We start from the raw sequence: 19,522 nt of genomic DNA, 5'->3' as shown, positions 1-19,522 counted from the left end.
GTTATCAATTTGTTTCAGAATCATGATCAACTGAAAAAAGACATGATGTTATCGTATTCTTGCCGTGGTTACCTACTGTCAAAAATATCTATTTATCGGAAAGTCCTACAATCTGTACTTCCTTTTAAAAATTAGCCTGAGTTACTTGAAAAAATAAACAATTTATTTGGGTCATTAGCCATATCAGTTTAATTTCTGTGCTGATCTGATCAGCACTCACCTGTACTGAAGTAATTTACAATGAATGTAGTAAATGAATATAGCTTACTATTTAAATATGTTAGGACATACAGAAATTATTGTCCCATATCGGATGATCTGGCAGCAGACGAGCGACCTGTTCTGGGAATTACTAGCTATGGAAACGGATGAAAGTCTGCCTTAGTGCACCAACAGAGTCAGGAAGAGAATTGGAATGGGAACAGAATATATGATGATCTAGCCACAAAGACATTGGGCCAGCTTTTACCAATCGGAGGCCAAGGGCCAAATCCGGATGTAAAATGGATCCGAGCCCGGAATCCTTGTTCCAGCGCGCCCATACGCTTTTTGCCGGCTCCAATCCGGTCTGCGCTGTGGGTGGGGTTTAGCGCGGCCGGAACAATCGGAACTCTGAACTGCGCATGCACAGTTTGAAAAAGATCTGAAACAGTGTGCCCGGGAGCGAAAGACAAAACCAGCAGAGAGAGCTGGGGGGCACGGATGGGGGGGAGGATGATCCGCGATCGGACCCCCCCTGGGAGGCAGGCCCCTCCGGCAGAACCCCACCACGGTCAGACCCCACCGGGAGGTAGCCCACCCCCACCGCGATCAGACCCACCCGCTCCCCCCCCCACCCCCACCCGTCGTTCAGACCTCCCTCCAGGAGGGGGTCCCCCCTCCCCGATCAGACCCCACCCCCTGGGAAGCAGGCCCCCCGCCTCGGCAGAGCACAACCCCAACCTACCTGGATTGCTGCTCTCCCTCCACCATCCTTCTGACCTGCACTCGTTGATGTGGAGATGCCGGTGTTGGACTCGGGTAAACACAGTAAGAAGCCTCACAACACCAGGTTAAATTCCATTTGGACTTTAACCTGGTGTTGTGAGACTTCTTACTGCACTCGTTGGGCAACCTGCAGCACCTTCCTGGCCTTCCGCTGGCTTCTGCTGGAGGAGGGGAGCAGGCTCAGATGGATCTGTGGTTGGGGGGGCTGGTGGTGGAGATTCTCCCAAGTCCATCCTCCCCGCATCCTCTACCACCCCCCCAACCAGAGATCCACCTGAGCCCGACCCCCTCCTTCAGCAGACGGCAGTGAAAGGCCAGGAACGTGCTGCAGGCTGTCCAACAAGTGCAGTAAGAAGTCTCACAACACCAGGTTAAACTCCAACAGGACTTCAACCTGGTGTCGTGAGACTTCTTACTATGTTCACCCCAGTCCAACGCCGGCATCTCCACATCAACGAGGGCAGGTCAGAAAGATGGTGGAGGGACAGAGCAATTGAGGTAGGTTGGGGATGTGCTCTGCTGAGGGGTGGGGGGAGCTGATCTGATCGTTTGATCGCATGGGTGGGGGTGGGAGGTGGGGCCTGCCTCCCGGAGGGATTTGATCATGGGGGGGCAGGATGGTCTGCCAGGGGGGCCTGCCTCCTGGGGGGGTGGATTGCGGGGAGGGGAGTCTGCCTCTCAGGGGGGTGGATCACTGGAGGTGTGTTCTGCCGGGGGGGGTCTGATTACAGGGGGAGTGGGCGTCTGCTGGGGAGTCCTGCCTCCTTGGGGGGGAGGGTTTGCCGGAGTGGTTAGCAGGGGGTCTGCAAAGGGTGTTCGAGGAGGTTGGGCTTCAGAGGTTCTCCTGCAGAATAGGAATCCGCTTTGGATTTTTATTCTGCAGGTTGATAACAGCACGGGTCCAGAACGGATCTGAAGATGGTAAAATGGGATCGCGGACCAGATCCACGCCCAAATCAGGTGTCAGGTGTCAGTAAAGGCGCAATCTGCTCGGTTTCAGGTGCAGATCACGTTACAGGCCCAATGCCCAATTTACCGCGATTTCTCGGGTACAAATTTTTGGTAAAATCGGGCCCATTGAATTCCCTGCAATTTTAAATTTCCAACAGTGCCACATGAAGTTTATTTATTAGTGTCACATGTAGGTTTACATTAACATTGTAATGAAGTTACTATGAAAATTCCCTAGTCACCACACTCCACCGCCTGTTCAGGTATGAAGTATGACTTACTATGATTGGAGTGCTTACAAAGAGCTATCTAATGTTGTGGTTAGTTAGGCCTTCACATATACACACTATTGGATATAGATAGTTTGTTTTACATCAATATGATTTCTTCTTAACAACAGCCATCCTTAAATCATCTTTACGTTGCATTCCAATCACGGTCAATTTTAAACTGTGTTCGAGCATCTACAGTGGATTAGGTTGTCCAAATTTATTTCGTATAGGGCTCTTGCAGCAAGTGAACAGAAGACAGGTTTATCCTGTCGCCTGTACTGAATTCAAACCCAAAACTCAGAGGTGAAAATATTAACCCATTTTTTATGCATTCAAACCTTATTGAGCCTATGTTGAGGGCAAAAAAAATGCTTGATCGGTTCATGGACATCCAGAAATGTTTCATCCAAGGTAATAGTCTATTTATTTTAGCATCTGTCCATTGGTAATAAAGGCATTTCCAAGGTTTTCTAGTTCCTGCCCTTATGGAAATCATTGGGGATTGCCACAGTGCAATCCTCAAAGTGTTTGGTCTTACAGGAGTAAGGCATTTTCTTTTGTCTCATTTTGTAAGGTCAAGAATATTGTGGATGTTATTTCACAGCTTTTAAATATTCTATTAAACTCATCATATTTTTAGGTTACAAAAGTGACAAGCATAATGAAAGATGGCCAGACAGTGAATATAAAAATTACTCTGACAAGTGAATTTCCACAGGATTCTCCTATGTGCATCCAGTTCTTCAATATCACAATTAAGAAGTGAGTTGACTGTCAGTGATATGAAATAAATTGTGCAACATTGATTGGAGGAATCAAATGGTATTTGAAAGATCAGTTGTTCATAGGCTCCCAGCAGGATTTTTTCCTATTGAGGCTTGCTGAACATCTTGGGACTAATGTAGCCCTCACCTCCGTGCCCATTTTTCTGGAACATGGATGTCTTGTGCACTCCAACACCATTACAATATGCATGACATTGTATACTTCGGGGTACTCTATCCTACCAGTCTATACTTAACAATCTAACTTAAGTACTCATCTGGACCTTCTTGGGATCCTGCTCCAGTCTATTTAAGCTGACAGCATGGAACACATGCCCCTCTTCACCCAAGGCAGGAGACTCATTCTCAAATTTTGGAAATAAATTACATTTGTCAGGGGATCACTTGTGTAGCCAGGTTGGGCTGCTGGCTACTACAAGGGTGCATCAATGACACTGCCCCAATTCAAGCTAATTTAATTCTATAAGGTAGACTCGGGCACTCTGAAAGCCCAAACAGGCTGCAAACAGTTCCACTCCCACTGAAGACAGAGAAAGTATTCAGTATCCTCTGGGATTGATAATAATTTGCTCATAACTCTCCACCTACAATTTAAAGGCTCAGTGAAATAAGAATCTGAGTACAACAGGTATATCAAGATCAGTACACCAGGCATAAATTCAACTGACACTCTGTCCAGGATGTTTTGTATTCTCAAGACTTTTTTCATGGAATTATCAAAAGACAAACAGATAATAAGATTCTTCTGGTTCCAAAAGTTTAAACATTTTGAACTTGTAGTGAATTCAGTTATCATTAATGCAAATAAAATTATTTCTCTGCATAACAGGCCAACCTGTTACATAAATAAAAACATTAAAACACTTCTGTTTTTAAATAGAGTTCTGAAAATGCTGTCTATGTACCAAATTGGACAGAACTTTTATAATCCGTCAACTCCAGTTCACATTCCACAACATAGGTAGGCCATTTCTTTGATTATAGTCCTAATTTTCTGCAATGTTGATTATATTACCACTTTGCGAACTGCAGTGAATTACTACACTGATATTAGAAAACAAACCATTTCTCGCTAATTAACAAACTATTTCAGTTATTGACTATTAGAAATAGTGAATAATGGCATTTTTATAGAGCTTTATCCCTGTTGGTTTCGAGACTTTGCATACTGGTTTTTGAGAAAACTAACTTCATTATCAGGAATGGCAATAAAGTGGCTGATCATAATGCATTTGTATTGATGCTGCTTTGATGTTAATGAAGTAACAATCATCTATTTAACTGGTATAAATAATAAAGAGAACTGTAACAATGCAGAAAACTAAAATAATTCTCATGACTGAGAACTGAGTTTCATGTCTTCATAGAATTATGAATGACTTCTATGAAACTGTAATTACATTTTTGTTGTTAATAGCATTTGGGCATATTGAGAACTGACCAGGAATGGTAAATGATCCTAGAGATTGCAAGGACTGGGATAGCGCTTCTAAAGGACAAATAACATGCTGCAGAAGAGATCTCCTTTCCCGATTTTTCCCCACCTCTTCACCAGTGACGTATGGGATGGGAACCTCATTTAAATACTTGTAATACATTTCAACATCACCATCATGCCTCCCTGCCATATGATCTCTCCTCATTGAATATTCGTACCATTAGTGAAGTTTAAAATGGCATTTTAAGAATAGGATTCAGTCAAGGTGATCCCGCTAGGGACAACAAGGTAAGTTTAGCACCTGGAGGAAAAGGGACATGCCCAGGCAGTGCCCTGGCATTGCTTCTGGCATAGACTAGCACAGCCCTGCGGCACAGGTTGCTACTGCTAATCTGGAGCTCCCTTTTAGGAGTCCACCCCTTTCAGGGGTGGGTTTCCGTTTTGTGTGGTGGCTGGTGGATGCATTTGCTTGTGAAGGGGGCAAACTTGCCTGTGAGGAGGTATTGGCAATGGATGTGAGGGAGGGGCCAATAAATTTGCAAATGTCAGAATTTTAAAAAAACATACAAAGTGGAATTTTATGAGAATTATTCTAATTGTCCAGCTAGAGTTTCAGGCCCATTTTTTTGAGTGAGTTTTCACTCCCAAGCTTATGGACTTAAGATAGTGAAAGTATGGGTGAGACTATTTCTAGCCACTAGAGGCAGTGAGCGGGGTTTAACTCGCCAGACATCTGCAGCTCAGATCGGAGCCACAAACTTCACATGCACAGAAAAACCTAAAAAACAGCAGCTCTCCTGAATGACCCTCCCCCCACTCCCCTGGCCAGATACAGCCTCCCTCTGCACCCGCCACTCCCTTCCCTCCCACCCATCCTCCCCATCACAGCTTGGAAGACTTCTTGGAGGAAGGTGATGATGGGACCTCTGAGGCCAGCACCAGTTTCAAGTCAGCTTACACCTTGCAGTTCACCATCCCAGAGAATCTCATATTGGCAGGTCAGGTTAGTGGTGAGGCATCTGGATCACTCTATGGTGCACACAATATATCTGCTGATGTACATTGGGTGGAGGAGAGAAGAGAGAATGTCCAAGGTCTCTGGCACGCAGGGGTCTGCTGGAGATGAGGACTCAGCTGCCCTCAGGCTACATGCTGGGGCTCAGCCATCACTTCTCCCTCAGCTGCTGGAGATGCAGCAACAGAGCCAGGGAATGCAGGAAGGGCTGACAGCAAGACTGGACCAACTGCGAGGCAGTTGGGAAGAGTCCCAAAGCTTTCAGGTCGACCAGCTATTGCTGGTCTTGCACGGTTCCCAGGCTGGCATTTACTGTGGAAAGCCTGGGCAGGAAATCCTCACCATGAGTGGCAGGGTCCAAGCGATGGCTGACTCATAGCAGGCCTTGGCTGAGTCCCAGAGGGTCATGGCAGAGTGCCTCAACAAGCTTCTCAAGATTCTATGGCTCATGGCTGAAAGGCTGGAGTGTTTGCAGAAGACCCAGTGGGACGGTGCCAAGACACAGTGGGCCAAGGCAGCAGCTCCTCGTTCACCCTCATTGCTCCTGCGCCTGAAGTCAATTTTTATACATATGAGGAGTTTTGGTTACTGGTTGCAGCTGCAGCGACCGAGATCGTTAAGACAAATGATGTGGGAAGATTGAGAGTGAAGTTTGCCAATGACATTGTAATGAATGCAAAAAAATGCATATTGACGTTTTGCCCACTTTGGGCTCACTGCTGATCATGCCCTTTTTTTTAGTAAGGTGGGAATAGGCGTGAAAACGCATGCCATCACCACTAGTCGCTTACTCCTGATCTTGCAATATTTTTCTGCTGAGAAATGGGCACTTTGAGGTCATAAAACTCTGCCTGAGGTCAACGGACTTTTTGATGGTCCGCCCCTCCCCTACTCTGATTCTCATGGCAGGTGGGATGGTAAAATTCCGGCCATTTTCTTGAAATCATGACAACAGAGCAGGTGATCAATCAAGCTGGTGGAGAGGTAGAAATGTATGTTATCAGAATTCAAGTGGAAACTGACTCCATGGACTGAATGTTGAGCTCCCCTATTGGGGGATTGTAGGTGAGGGGGAATGTAATATCAAGCCAAGGACCTTCATGCCACCTGTCAGTCCACCCCAACCTGTCTGCAATTTTATAGAGGGCAGGGAGGCATTGTGCAGCTACCTGTCCTTCAATTTATTGAGGCCCTTTAATATCCAGTCAATAGGGAAGCTCAGCAGTGGGTGCGAGGACTGTGGCGCCTGTTAAATTCAGCCCCGTGTTTATGAGTGGAAAGCATTATCTAGGAGGAAAAGGGACAAGCTGAGGATGGATCCTTGGGGTATTAAGAGGATTCATTGATCTTAAAATTGATAGAGTAGTACCAAGCATAGGCAATCCAAATGAGCTGGAGAATGAGGATAGACATTGGAACAATATGGTATGCTTGACCAAATCAAATTCTGACATGGCCAGCCATGCCACATTGCACAATATGATTATGGATGGTAAGGACCTTGTCATTGAATAGACAAACATTTTGGAGGAAAATACGTAGAGAGGTTCTGATTACTAATTGAAACACTAGTGATCAGGGCAAGTATGATGAATGGAAAGAAGATTGGTGAGGTAACACTCAGTGGACATGTTGGGCAAGAATTTTCAAGAATGGAACAAGAATGGTTGCTGCTCATAACGAAGCAATGATGATTACCTCAAAGGGCCTTTCGGAAAATGCTATGTGGGGCACAGAGGGTAATACTGGGATTATTCAAGAAGGATTCAAGCTGGGATTGGTCACAAGGCAGAACATAAGAAATAGGAGCAGATTAGATCATACCACCTACTGAGTCTGCCCTGCGTTTTATTACGCTAATAGCTAAACTTCTACATCAAGACCATTTTCTTGCTCTATCTTAATTTCCCTTGATTTCCTTGGTGGCCATAACTCTTGATTTTAGTCTTGAATACAGTCACAGACTGAGCATCCATAGTCCTTGTGCAGAGAATTTCAAAAGTTCACCACCCTCTGGATAAGGAAATGTCTCTTTAGTCTTAAATGGCTGACTCCTTATCCTGAGACCATTGTCCAATCCAAGTCTAGAAAAACATCCAAAATGTGAATAGCCATAAAAGAAAACGTATGGGAGAGATTAGGTGTAAAGATGTGACTGAGAAGACAATGTGAAACAGTATAAAGCTAAGAGCTAAATGTTTGTGGTGGGATTAGGTTGATTTATATACAACTTGAAGTATCCAACTTTTTAACTCCAAAGTCCATATGGAGAGAACTGCATCCAGGAAACATTGAAGTTAGAATATCAACATTACTGCAAATTGTTTAGTGGATTGTTAGTATTATTGTAAATTAGTATTGTTATATTTCGGTTCGATAGATCTGAAGATATTTAAATTTTATGCATTTTCCAATTTCAGGTTGATTCTATGGCCAGGCTTTTCTGCTTCAATCTTGAGATATGAGACCAAAATCTTATTGTCTGTTGATGTAAGCCATAAGGTTCTACGTAGTGAAACAGTATTAGACTTCATGACTGAACTATACAACAGAACTGGTGACAATAATTTTATTGATATCTGTATGAAAGAATTAGTGGGATTCATTGTCCTTACAAGGTAAGCAAAAAAGTTCTTTCAAAAAAACAGAAAAGTGGAACCATTACAATGTTTAAGTTTATTTATTAGTGTCACAAGTAGGCTTACATTAACACTGCAATGAAGTTACTAGCCCCCTAGTCATTGCACTTTGGCACCTATTTGAATACACTGAGGGAGAATTTAGCAAGGCCAATGCACTTAACCAGCACGTCTTTCAGATTATGGGAGGAAACCGGAGCACCCAGAGGAAACCCATGCAGACATAGGGAGAACGTGCAGATTTCACACATACAGTGACCCAAGCCAGGAATCAAACCCAGCTACCTGGCGCTGTGAGGCAGCAATGCTTACCACTGTGTCTCCCTTGCTATTGGCATGCAAGTGTTTATCATCCTAATTTGATGTGATAGTAATAATAACAATATAGATTAAAATATTTTTGAAATTACACCGATAAAAAATCGTAACTACAAAGAAGACAATCAAAATCAAATAGAAATTACAATCCTTATTACTCACTTAATAACTGAAATTGCAACTAATAAATCCAGCTGAATTGCAGCATTTCTGGTACTGCTGTCTTCAGTTCATATTTCTCAGTTAAGTTCATCAGTTAGCTTAGTTGCCCGAAGTAGTAATAAATTCTGGGTTAGATCTTCTACTTTTTTTGACGTTGATTGTGATTCCATAGATTATACTTGCTGTGTTGTAATTCCTGAAAGAGAAAGCTCAGTAGATATTTCACATATAAAAATGCAAGTATAATTCTTCAGTGTTGAGCAACTGGTATGGTATTTTTTGTATATTAATGTCAATTATTTGTTGTGAAACATGCAGTAATAATGTCACAAGGTCATAAACAAACCTTCATAAATGTGACTGCACATCAAGCTAAGAGATAAACTGAGAGCAATGCCACTCATCATTTTTAGTGAAAACTTTCAAGTTAGCGTCAGAACAAATTAATGCCCTTCAAAAGTTTATAATACAACCAATGAATCAAAATATTAGGAATTTGTGGGTATCTTTTTGAATTCTTTCTCACTATTGTTGGTGTCAAGCTGGTCTTCTTGTATTGCAGAAATTAGGATGACTGTATTGGACTCTATTGTCTTCAGAGCAGAGATTCAACATCATTTCAGTCCTAAAGATTTGAAGACATTAACGTGTATTGTTACAGAAAATTAATATTAGATTTTCCATTTACTGATGTGTTAATGGAGATAAGAAGAGCAAGATTTCGATCCACTTTAAGAATGCATCCTAATCCTGGCTTTTGACCCCACACTTGTACTGCAGGGAATGGCCTGGAGGTCTCCTGCAATATTGCATGGCCATTTTCCTAAGTGCATTCATTTGAAGAAATTAAAAACTGCTAAGTTTAAAGATCCTAAGCAGTAATCTGAAGGGATGCTTCTACCTGTCTTACTAGCATTTGATTTCAGGGATGAGCAAGCCTCCTCTCTGTCCAGCATTGCTGAGTATTAATAATGAGAAAGATAATATTTTTCTGGCATTTGTATATTATTATGTGCGCATCCATATTTGAACAGACATGCTTGCTATCAGTTCAATGATTATGCCAGTGGAGTGGAGAGCAAGCACAGGAGTTGGCAAAAAAATTACCTGCTGTTCTTTTATTGAATTTGCCGAGAAGCTGGCATAGCTTAAAGGGAAATCTAGACCATCATTTGATTTTTAAAAGGTTTTGAGAGTAATGCACTGTTTCTGTTTCCTAGATATAATAATAAAACTTATCGCATTGATGATATTGACTGGTCTGTGAAACCTACCAATGTATTCAAAAAGGCAGATGGAACTGAAATCACTTACATTGATTATTATTCACAGGTGGGAAAAATAAACCAGTAATAAAACTAGGTACATTTTTTTGATCAGTGAGGTCAATAAACTGGTTAGCGCTGGACTTCAAATATACAAGAATTTTATATCAGCACATGAGGAGCACATATGTAAATTCTTTGGAAATAGAATTTACCTATATGCTTTGTGTTGTTATCAAGACACATAATGGGCAAAAATTTCAAAGTGTCCAGCTTGCGTGAAAATAGGATACTTGCAGATCCGTTTTTGGGTGAGTTTTTACTCCCAATCTCATGACTTAGTTCATGAAAAAAATGGGCAAGACTGTTTCTAGCTGCTAGAGGGAGTGGGCAGGACTAGACTCAGCAGCCAGCCTGATCAGGCAGCAGAGGAAGCTATTGTGCATGTGCAGACTTCTGTGGCTAAGACAGGGAGAGCTGTCAGGCCGCTGCTGTTGGAGTCAGCCTCAACTGAGTTCCCTTGCCCCCACAATTGTGGGGACCCACAGCTGATCGCAAGCCCAACACCACCTGAAAATATCGCCCCCGCACTCCTTTGCTGCCCAGATAGATTCTGCCCCCCCCCCCGCCCCCCCCCCCCCCACCAATCACAGGCAGAGCAGCAGTAGACCTCTCCCCTCTCCATCCACCCTTACTAATGCAGAGCAGCAGAGGGTCCCTTCCCCCCCACATATGATCTATGGCAGAGAGGCAGTGGATCCCCGTAGGCCACATCCCATCCAGGCCCTGTCCCTTTCGGGCCCCCTCCATAGCCCCTCCTTAGGCCCTGGCCCCCGGCAATGCCCCATGGGCAATGCCAAGATACACAATGGGCATTGCCAAGGTGGCAGACTGACACTGCCAGGCTGGCAGTACCCATGGGGCACCTTTTGGGCCCCAATAGCCTCTGGCCTCAGCAGCCTCTACTAGCGAGGATAACACAACTGTTTCCCATTCATGGGGAGCAGATATTTTCCTCGACAGGGAGAACATCTCCTTGCAAGGCTGCAAAGGCAAGTGAACCAGTATGATTGAGCACTGGGCTCACCAAGCACATAGAAATAAGTATTATGATAGATTTAAATAAATTATTCCGTCTCTTGTCAGAACTGGGTGAAAGGCTGACTGTACCAGAAATCCATTGAAGCCTGCTGGGTGATCGGGGCAGGGCCAGGCAATCCATGGAGCACTGCTCACTGGGCACCCTGGACTGCCAAGGTGGCAGGGTTTGAGCGGGAGTGGTGAGGAGGGGGTTCGAGGTGGCAGAGCCTGTTGGGTGGAACATGATAAGGTTTGGAACCTGGTGGGAGAGGCTCCTTACACAGCGACACAGTATATTGGGAGATCAGGGTGCCAGCTGAGTCTCCATCTCCTCCCAGTGGCAGGAATCACAAGACACTTCTGTGACATAAATTTGCATTACGACTGTTGCTGAATAAATTGGCAAGAAAACCTATCGTTTTCTCACCCGTTCAACACTTAGAATTTTTTAAAGAAAATTCTGCCCAAAGTTGAATTCACAGATTTCCATGATGGAATTATATGTATCCTTATTCATAGTTTCCTGCACCGTTTTAGCTATCATAAAGGAGCTAGCCCAATTAGGGGCAAACATAGAATTGTGCTAGGTGGAAAATAAAGGAATGTATCATTTAAATGTGATTAAAGTATGAGGCCAGCAACTATTTGAGCTTCTGGAAAGACCAAAAATATTGACGGGGAGACTTGGTAACAATAACCAGGAATAGTAAAGTAGTAAATGAAGTTGAAGAAATACAAAAGCAAAATACTGCAGGTGTTGGAAATCTGAAATGCTGAAAATACTCACCAAGTCTGGCAGCATTTGTGGCGAAGGAAACAAAATTAACATTTCAGGAACCTGCTCTAATGAAAGACCTTGGACCTAAAACATTCAGTAGAATTTTATTGCAGGCTTTGCAACCTGATGTTGGCGTAAATAGTGAGTCCTGAGTCCACACTTGCCAGCAATGGTCTAATCTTGGTGGTTTCCAATTAAAGACGGTAGGTGAACCTCTGGCACTGCCAGCCCAAACAGAAAGTGGATAACTCTAGAGCCTGAGATTGGGAGAGTTGGATGGTGATGGTGACAGCCCACTGCAGCTGTCCACTCCATCTCCTTTCCTGTTACATTTGAGCCACTAAAATTAAGCTGTTAAGTTTCTTTCTTTCTCTAGAGATATAGCTGCCAGATGTTTCGAGCACTTTGTTTTTATTTGAAGCAAAAGGATATCTAACTTGGACGCATAAAGCAGTTTGCAGGTGCAACGGTGCAGCCCATATTTAATAACCTTTTAAGACGAGATGTTTTACTTTCAAGAGAGTCATTAGCCTGGAGTTCTCTTCACCAGAGAGTGGTAGAGGCAAGGATAATGAATATTTTTAATGCTGGGTTAGCTAGATTTTTGATTGACAAAGGAATCAAAAGGTATAGGGGATAGACAGGAAAGTAGCCTCAATGCCACTGTCAAAATACCCATGACCTTATCGAATGGCAGAGCTGGCTCGAGGGACCGAATAGCCTATTTTCATTCTTTATTCACATGTGCATTTACAGGGCACAGTGGAGCTGAAAGTCAGAGCAAAGATCGGTTCATGTGTGAAATAGATTGACATGCAGCTTAATGTATCCTTGAGGTCTAAATTCCCCAGTACTCCAAACTTGCTGCAGGAATGTTATGGCCTAAAGGCTAATAAATACATCTTCAGAATAAATCTGCACATACAGATCAGCAGTCTCAACACAGCTAGTCTGCCAAGGCTTTACAAAATGTAGGCCTGTATAGAGGCTGAGACCACAAGCATGTTTTTTTTTGAGGGGGTAGGGCAGCATGATTGATGGGAGGGTCAGAACAGGCTTTTAGCAGCATATAGATCTTTAGTGCAGTCAGGATAAACATTCCTGCCAATCTGACTCAAGAAAATACTTTAAATTTTCCACATTTTGGACCTATTTAAAGTAGCCTTCAGTGGTGCCCTGAAAGGAGTCATCACTAAGGCACCCGAAGATTAGGAAATACCAGCCATCGCTTATGCTTCTCAAATTTTGAAAAATTTAGGAGTCTGGGTTTGAAATGAGCACAGGAGCTCAATGCCAAAGTGGTGTTTATGTTCATTTCGGGTGGCCATAAGGCACCTACATGGACAAATTAGTTTCATGTGCCTGTGTTAGTCCCTTAAGGTGCATGCAACTTTGTTAATCTCAGACACTTTGGGTGAACTGTACATAACCTTTTATGCAAGTGGACAGTAAATTATGGGGTGCAAAGTTGATTTTCTGATGCACATAGAGGGTGAGAAAAGTTCCTCATTACTGGTGCACATTCGAAGAAAGCTACCCCTCAGATGAAAGTCATTGACTATGAACACTTAAAAGTAAAATTTTCAAAATCAGTAGCTATATAAAACAGGCTGAAATTTGCTATCAACTATTTTGCACCACTCCATCATGAATTTCACCCATTACGTGTTTGTTTTGACACTAAATATGTTTTGTTTGATAGCATCTTAATTTTTTGTCTATGCAGCAATATGATGCCTCCATCACTGACCTGAATCAGCCAATGTTAGTCAGCCAGTTAAAAAGTAAAAATTGTGTCAAAGATGTGGCTCCACGTATAGCTCACCTCATTCCAGAGTTCTGCTTTCTCACAGGTAACAAAACATTTCTTTCCAAAAAGACATTCTTCACATGAATGCTGATTCAGTTGCTCAGCATAACTGAATCAGTTACTTATACAGTAACTTACTCATTACATTTTTGTTAAGTCTGAATCTGTCATTGGTTGTCCAGTTTTAAGCTGATCTGTCTACCAGTATGCTGTCAGCTTTCATAGCTAAAAGACAGACAATTGCTTTCTTATTGTTTTGTAATTATTTGAGAAGTTAGGCACCAGAAATTCTAGCTTTACTTTTGACAGGTGTAGCTAATAATAACATCTTTATATAGCCACTCGTAATGTTATAAAACATCATGAGGTACTTCACAGGAGCAATAGAAAAATGTCACTGAGCCATGAAAGGGAATATTAGATCTGATGACCAAGAACTTGGTCGAGGAGGTTGGTTTCAAGGAGTGAATAAAGGGAGAAAAGTGAGGTAGGGAGGAAGGGAGGATTGGGAAGGAAAACTAGAACTTAGGGCCAATGCAACAGAAGCCACAAAAACAGATGATGGAGAGATTACAATTGAACCAATAAACCAGAATTAGAGGAGTGCGGATAATTCAGATGGTTGAGCAGATTATGAAGATAGAGATGGGGTCATGGAGAGATCTAAAAACAAAGATGCAAATTTGTTTGGTTAAGGAGTCAGTGCATGTCAGGAACGTCACAGGGATAACACAGGATGACAGGTGAATTTGATTTGGTTCAAGTTACGATATAGGCAGCAGAGTCTTCAGTGATCTCAAGTTTACTGAGTGTTTAATGTGAAATACCAGCAAGGAGTATATTGAAATCGTGAGGCCAAGAGGTGGAAAAGGCATGAATGAGGATTTCAGCAACAGATTAGATGAGACAAGGACAAAGTCAGCTGGTGCTACGGATATGGAATAAACTAAGTATTAATGAATAATAGCAATAATTGAGATAGATATACATTAAATTGCATAGACACTTTCCAAATTTAAAATATTAGGCACTAACATAATGACAGCATATATGTGAGAGACATGAGGAATCATGTACAAAAGATTAGTGGATCTATAGATAGATTCAGCATAACCATAGGCCTGTATCACACCATCCTCAAAATTTCACCCCTATGTTTTCTGTATTTGCAATTTATCACTGCATTTGCAACCTTACAATGCATTACATTAGAGTTTAGAAGAATGAGGGGAGATCTCATTGAGACATATAAGATGATGAATGGGATGGATAGGATAGAGGTGGAGAGACTCTTCCCGCTCAGAAAGGACAGTAGGACTAGGGGGCATAGCCTCAAGATAAAGGGGGGGGCGGTTTAGAACGGAGTGGAGGAGGAACTTCTTCACTCAAAGGGTGATGAATCTCTGGAATTCTCTGCCTGTTGAAGTGGTGGAGGCTGCCTCACTAAATATTTTTAAGACGCGGGTTGATGGGTTTTTGATAAGCGAGGGGATTAACGGTTATGGGGAGAGGGCGGGAATGTGGAACTGAGCCACGACAGATCAGCCATGATCTTATTGAATGGCGGGGCAGGCTCGAAGGGCTAGATGGCCTACTCCTGCTCCTATTTCTTATGTTCTTATGTACATTTAAAATTCTTATCCTTTTGTTTAAATCCTCCCAAAGTCTTCCATATCTCTGGAACCTTCTCAGTCTCTGAGTGGATAAGTTCTCAAGTTACCCTAGGTTTGATTCTTACAAAGCCTCAGAGACACTCTTCCTAGTTAAGGTCTATCATTACTCCTTTCTTGTCAATGTTAATCCATTCCAGAGGGAATCAATTTTCTGTTTAAAAAACTGCATTTGGAGTCAGAAAGAACTTACTTGATTGTAAGGATTTAACAAGATCTCCACTTCACTCTGAGTTTTAGGAGAGTTTGTTTCTTTCCACTCGAACCAATTTGAGGCCCACTCTACCAATCTTCTGTTGGGTGAGTGGCCCTACAAGAATTTTGGAACCATGGTCTTTATTTTCACACTTATTGAACGAAGGGTTAATATTTCACCAGACTTTTAAACTTGTCTGCAATTTGTTGTATGATTTCTTGGATCAGACAGCTTTAGTATGGATCCTGGGTATGCTCACCATTTGGAGTGGAGCACCTTCCCCATGACTGATGTCACCAGAATAACCTACAGAGAAGTGAAATTCTAATTGAGGTTCATTTCACTCCTACAAATAGCCAGATTGATTCATTTTGCCAAATTTCTTTCTATAGGGCTAAGTAACCAAGCTCGTTCTGATTTTCGTATAATGAAAGATCTGGCTTCAGAAACACAGCTGACACCTCAGAAAAGGCAGCAGCGACTTCATGATCTGATAGATAATATTCAGAGGTAAAACATAGTTCATAGGACAAATGTTTAGCTTCATTTTTAAATGTAAGTTTGGAAAAACAGCAGTTAAACAGTATTTTGTGGATTGGTCTGTTGTTATAGATGTTAACATTGAAGAAGATAAGGTACATTGCACTGGAAATAAAACACTTCAATTTAGGGATTCAGTGAAAGCAATGGGCAGCTTGGATCAATCTTACCACACTTACATGGTGTATAAAACTTTCTCTACTCACCCAAAATGATATCAACAGCCTCAGGCTCACATAAGAAAATCCCCAAATGCACTAGCTGCTATTTACTTAGTCCTACAGCAATTAATAAAGTTTTTTGCATTGAAATGTACAATTTCAGCAAGATGACTTAGTGACAATCTTACTTATAATTTTACCAGTTAAACAACTAATTGAGTTTTCACCTGGTGATTCATTATTCACAAGTGAGCACAAGCGCTCTGCTGAAAGGTGATTGACCTGAAATATTGGTCATAATTCTTCGGCTGTTCATGTCGGCGGAATTCTCTGGTCCCACTAGCAACACACCCCCCGATCCGTGAGGTGATGTCAATGGGAATTCCCATGGACAGCAGCAGAACCAGAGAATCCTACCACTAGCAAACATGGTGCTATCTCCTCCCGGCAGGAAACATGCAGCTGGGAGGCCAGAGAATCTCACCCATTGACTCTCGTTCACTGTTCATAGATGCTGATTCCTGCTGAGTATTTCCAGCATTTTCTCTTTCTGTTTCTGCTCTTGCACAGTTGTCATTGGAATACTCTTTATGGGGAGGGTTCCGTCATGTGCTCCAAGGTCCAGATATGGTCAGACAATTTTCAGCAGTCAGAGCAGCAATGTAAACAGCCTGCCTCTGCTGGAGCTACTAAGAAGGCACCACATTGAAGCAGTAGTTAAATTAAGAAAAGACAACTGTAATTTAGCAAGAGTATGTAGAAGGCCCATTGAGAAACATAGAGAATTATAGAATGACGCAGCACAGAAGGGAGACATTCAGCTCATTCTTATGTCAGCTTTTGAAAGTATGATGGAGTTAGTCCCACCCTTCTGCCCTACCCCTACCTCCAATGAAAATGAACTGGATTTCCCCAGCACCAGTCAGACCAGAATAGAGAAATAAAGTCACATGTCCATTATTGGCCTTCCCAATATTTGCAAAGGTGGGGCAGAGCATGGACCTCAGAACTTATCTGCAGTAATCATCAGACCAATTACAGGCTTATTAAAAGCCTATCTCCCACAACTTTCCTGGAGGTGGCCAGGATTTAGCAGTTGTCTGGGTCAATCCAATTGCATGGATGTGAGGATCATGTCTGGGGCAAGTCATGAAGGTGGGAATAGTTTAAAAAGGTAAGTAAAAAGCCTTTTGAAAATTTAAAGAGCTTAATCCTTTAAGTTAAAATTGCAACAATGCAACACAGAATGGGGAAGGGACCAGAGTTAAGAACTCTGTCAGTTCACAGATTGGTGCAGTGGGAAAGGGTGTTTAGATTCCTCAGATGGAACTGTGTGTTGCATCCAAATTGATGCCATTGAAGAGGAGGAACAATAGCCTGCACAACAAGGATAGAGCACTGGGCATCAGGAGAGGGAAAGGGATATGAAGGAAGTGGAGACACTATCTTGTGCCCAAAATCCAAAGCCAGAGGCAAAGAAGCCTATAAATGGCTGAGAACTAATGCTGAAGGATACTGTGATACTGTAGGTGGATGATCACAGATATCTGCGCCCTCATTAGCTGTGAATCTTGGTTACATCTCTCAGGTGACTGCACCTTGGTGCATTGCCCAGGTGACAGATTCCCTCTTTACCAATGTTAATGTGGCATCTTCCTGTGTCATCTTCCCGGTAGAGGACTTCTTTCCTTTGGGGTGCCGGATCTCAGGGTTCTTTTCACCATCTTGGCTCCCTGTGGTACAATGGCACAAACCCCCTCAAGACAACCAGCAATCTCTGTTGACTGCCTTGGATGCCTGAAACTTTCCCCCAGTAACTGGAATTGGACAGGAAACACATCTCCAATCAATTAAGAGCTTAACCACGAATAATCTGACACCCAATCGGTTTCCCACTGGGGACAGATTTTTTTACACAAAAATAGATCTGGCTCCTGTTTCCCATTTCCAAGAAGAAAATCAAACCCAACTCGATACTTTAAGAGCAGATGCATAATAAAAGAAATAACATTCTGACAATGCTTTTTGCAGAAATCAAGTAGCACGGACTGAGTTAGAAGGTTGGGGATTACGTCTTGATGAACAGATCTCGTTGGCGGGCCGTGTCCTTCCAATTGAGAAAATTCATATGTTTGATCATTCTGTGAGTAACCACCTTCTGTTACCTTATGATTTTATTTCCAAAAATATCATAGTGCTGAATTGTGCAATTAAGCTTATATTTCTGTGAATTATTCAATGCATTAAAAATGTAATATTGTCTGTAACGATTTATTTTTGAAGTTTGATGCCCTGGTCCTCTGTAAACAGTATTCTTAATATCTATATTTTACGCCAAAGCATTAGGACAAAAAAGTTGGAATTAGTGTATGAGATGTGATCCTATCACACTTTTAGGCACTGAAATCAAATTAATTCTTCCACAGTTATGATCAGTATTGCCTAGAGGGTGATAATCACTGAATTATTGCCCAAGCAATCTGAAAATGGCATAGAGACAGACATGTCAACACATAGGTCAATGACTGATGTCTAAAAAAGGACTTGCTTTTTATTGATCATTGGTACCAATCAGTCAGGAAGGGGCTGCACTGTAGAGATGGGCTTCACCTGAATCAGAATGGGACTAGTTCTACCAGAAAGGGACTAGTTCTACCAGAAAGGGTAAACATAGAGGAGGCAAAGGCTTTGAACTAGTTAGATAGTGGAAAAGGATCTACAAAAAAATGGAACTGGCTTAAATGTGAATGAAATAGGAAGGGATAGAATAAAGGAAGAACATCCTGCATTTTTGTATTGAGGGTGAAAACAATATGTTAGAAATATTACCTCTTCCACCTGAAAAAAGATGCAGTAATGTTCAGTGCTACTGTGACAACTGCTGATGACATCATCCTCTCTGCCTGTACCAGGCTCCAGGCCAGGTTGAAAGAAGTGGTGGAATTTTGTCACTCACCTTTTACTGAACTTGAGTTGCTTTTAGGCATGGATAGAGTAGAAGTGGTGGTCTTTGGTAACCTCATGGCAGATAAGGCCTTCTGTGGAGAATTTTCCTCCTCCTTTGCAACTTTTGCTCTAATTGTTGATCATGTTGCAGACCCAGAGATACTGTGACCACAGCCCCCCATACCTTGTGCAGATATGGTTCACCAAATCATGTTACCTCCGTGAATGAAAGCAGTAGCTGTCCAAAACTTCTCCAAGCAAAATCCACAGCACTTTACTTCAGCATTAGTAAGTCAAAAGAGCCTTCCCTACACATTGGTGGCTAGCCCATTAAAGAAAGCTATTTATGGAGGTCTCGTGTGCTTCTGAATGCCTGTTCAGCTGTGATTAGCACAGACATTCAGTGAACATGCACAGAACAAGTGACTGAAATGAGCATCAAATCGAGTGTCACATGTATTTTGACATCATAATAGAATCTCTTCTGATATCTCTAGCGTTTGCACACC

General features: G+C 42.4%; 1 protein-coding gene across 1 annotated transcript in view; it reads left to right on the top strand.

Moving 5' to 3' along the window:
- The window catches only part of LOC145348914 (piwi-like protein 4), an 86,820-nt gene that overhangs the window by 40,365 nt on the left and 26,933 nt on the right, over positions 1-19,522 (top strand). Inside the window, exons 6-12 of the mRNA XM_080196988.1 lie at positions 2,851-2,972; positions 3,876-3,956; positions 7,869-8,066; positions 9,788-9,899; positions 13,417-13,543; positions 15,759-15,876; positions 18,099-18,210. Of these exons, the coding sequence (XP_080053114.1) occupies positions 2,851-2,972; positions 3,876-3,956; positions 7,869-8,066; positions 9,788-9,899; positions 13,417-13,543; positions 15,759-15,876; positions 18,099-18,210 (870 nt within the window). The remainder of the gene's footprint in view (positions 1-2,850; positions 2,973-3,875; positions 3,957-7,868; positions 8,067-9,787; positions 9,900-13,416; positions 13,544-15,758; positions 15,877-18,098; positions 18,211-19,522) is intronic.

Source organism: Carcharhinus amblyrhynchos, chromosome 10 (genome assembly GCF_965287045.1).
Source record: "Carcharhinus amblyrhynchos chromosome 10, sCarAmb.v2.hapA, whole genome shotgun sequence".
NCBI classification, from domain to species: Eukaryota; Metazoa; Chordata; class Chondrichthyes; order Carcharhiniformes; family Carcharhinidae; genus Carcharhinus; species Carcharhinus amblyrhynchos.
The sequence above is the reverse complement of the archived record's forward strand: the minus strand, read 5'-3'. Positions and strand labels throughout refer to the sequence as shown.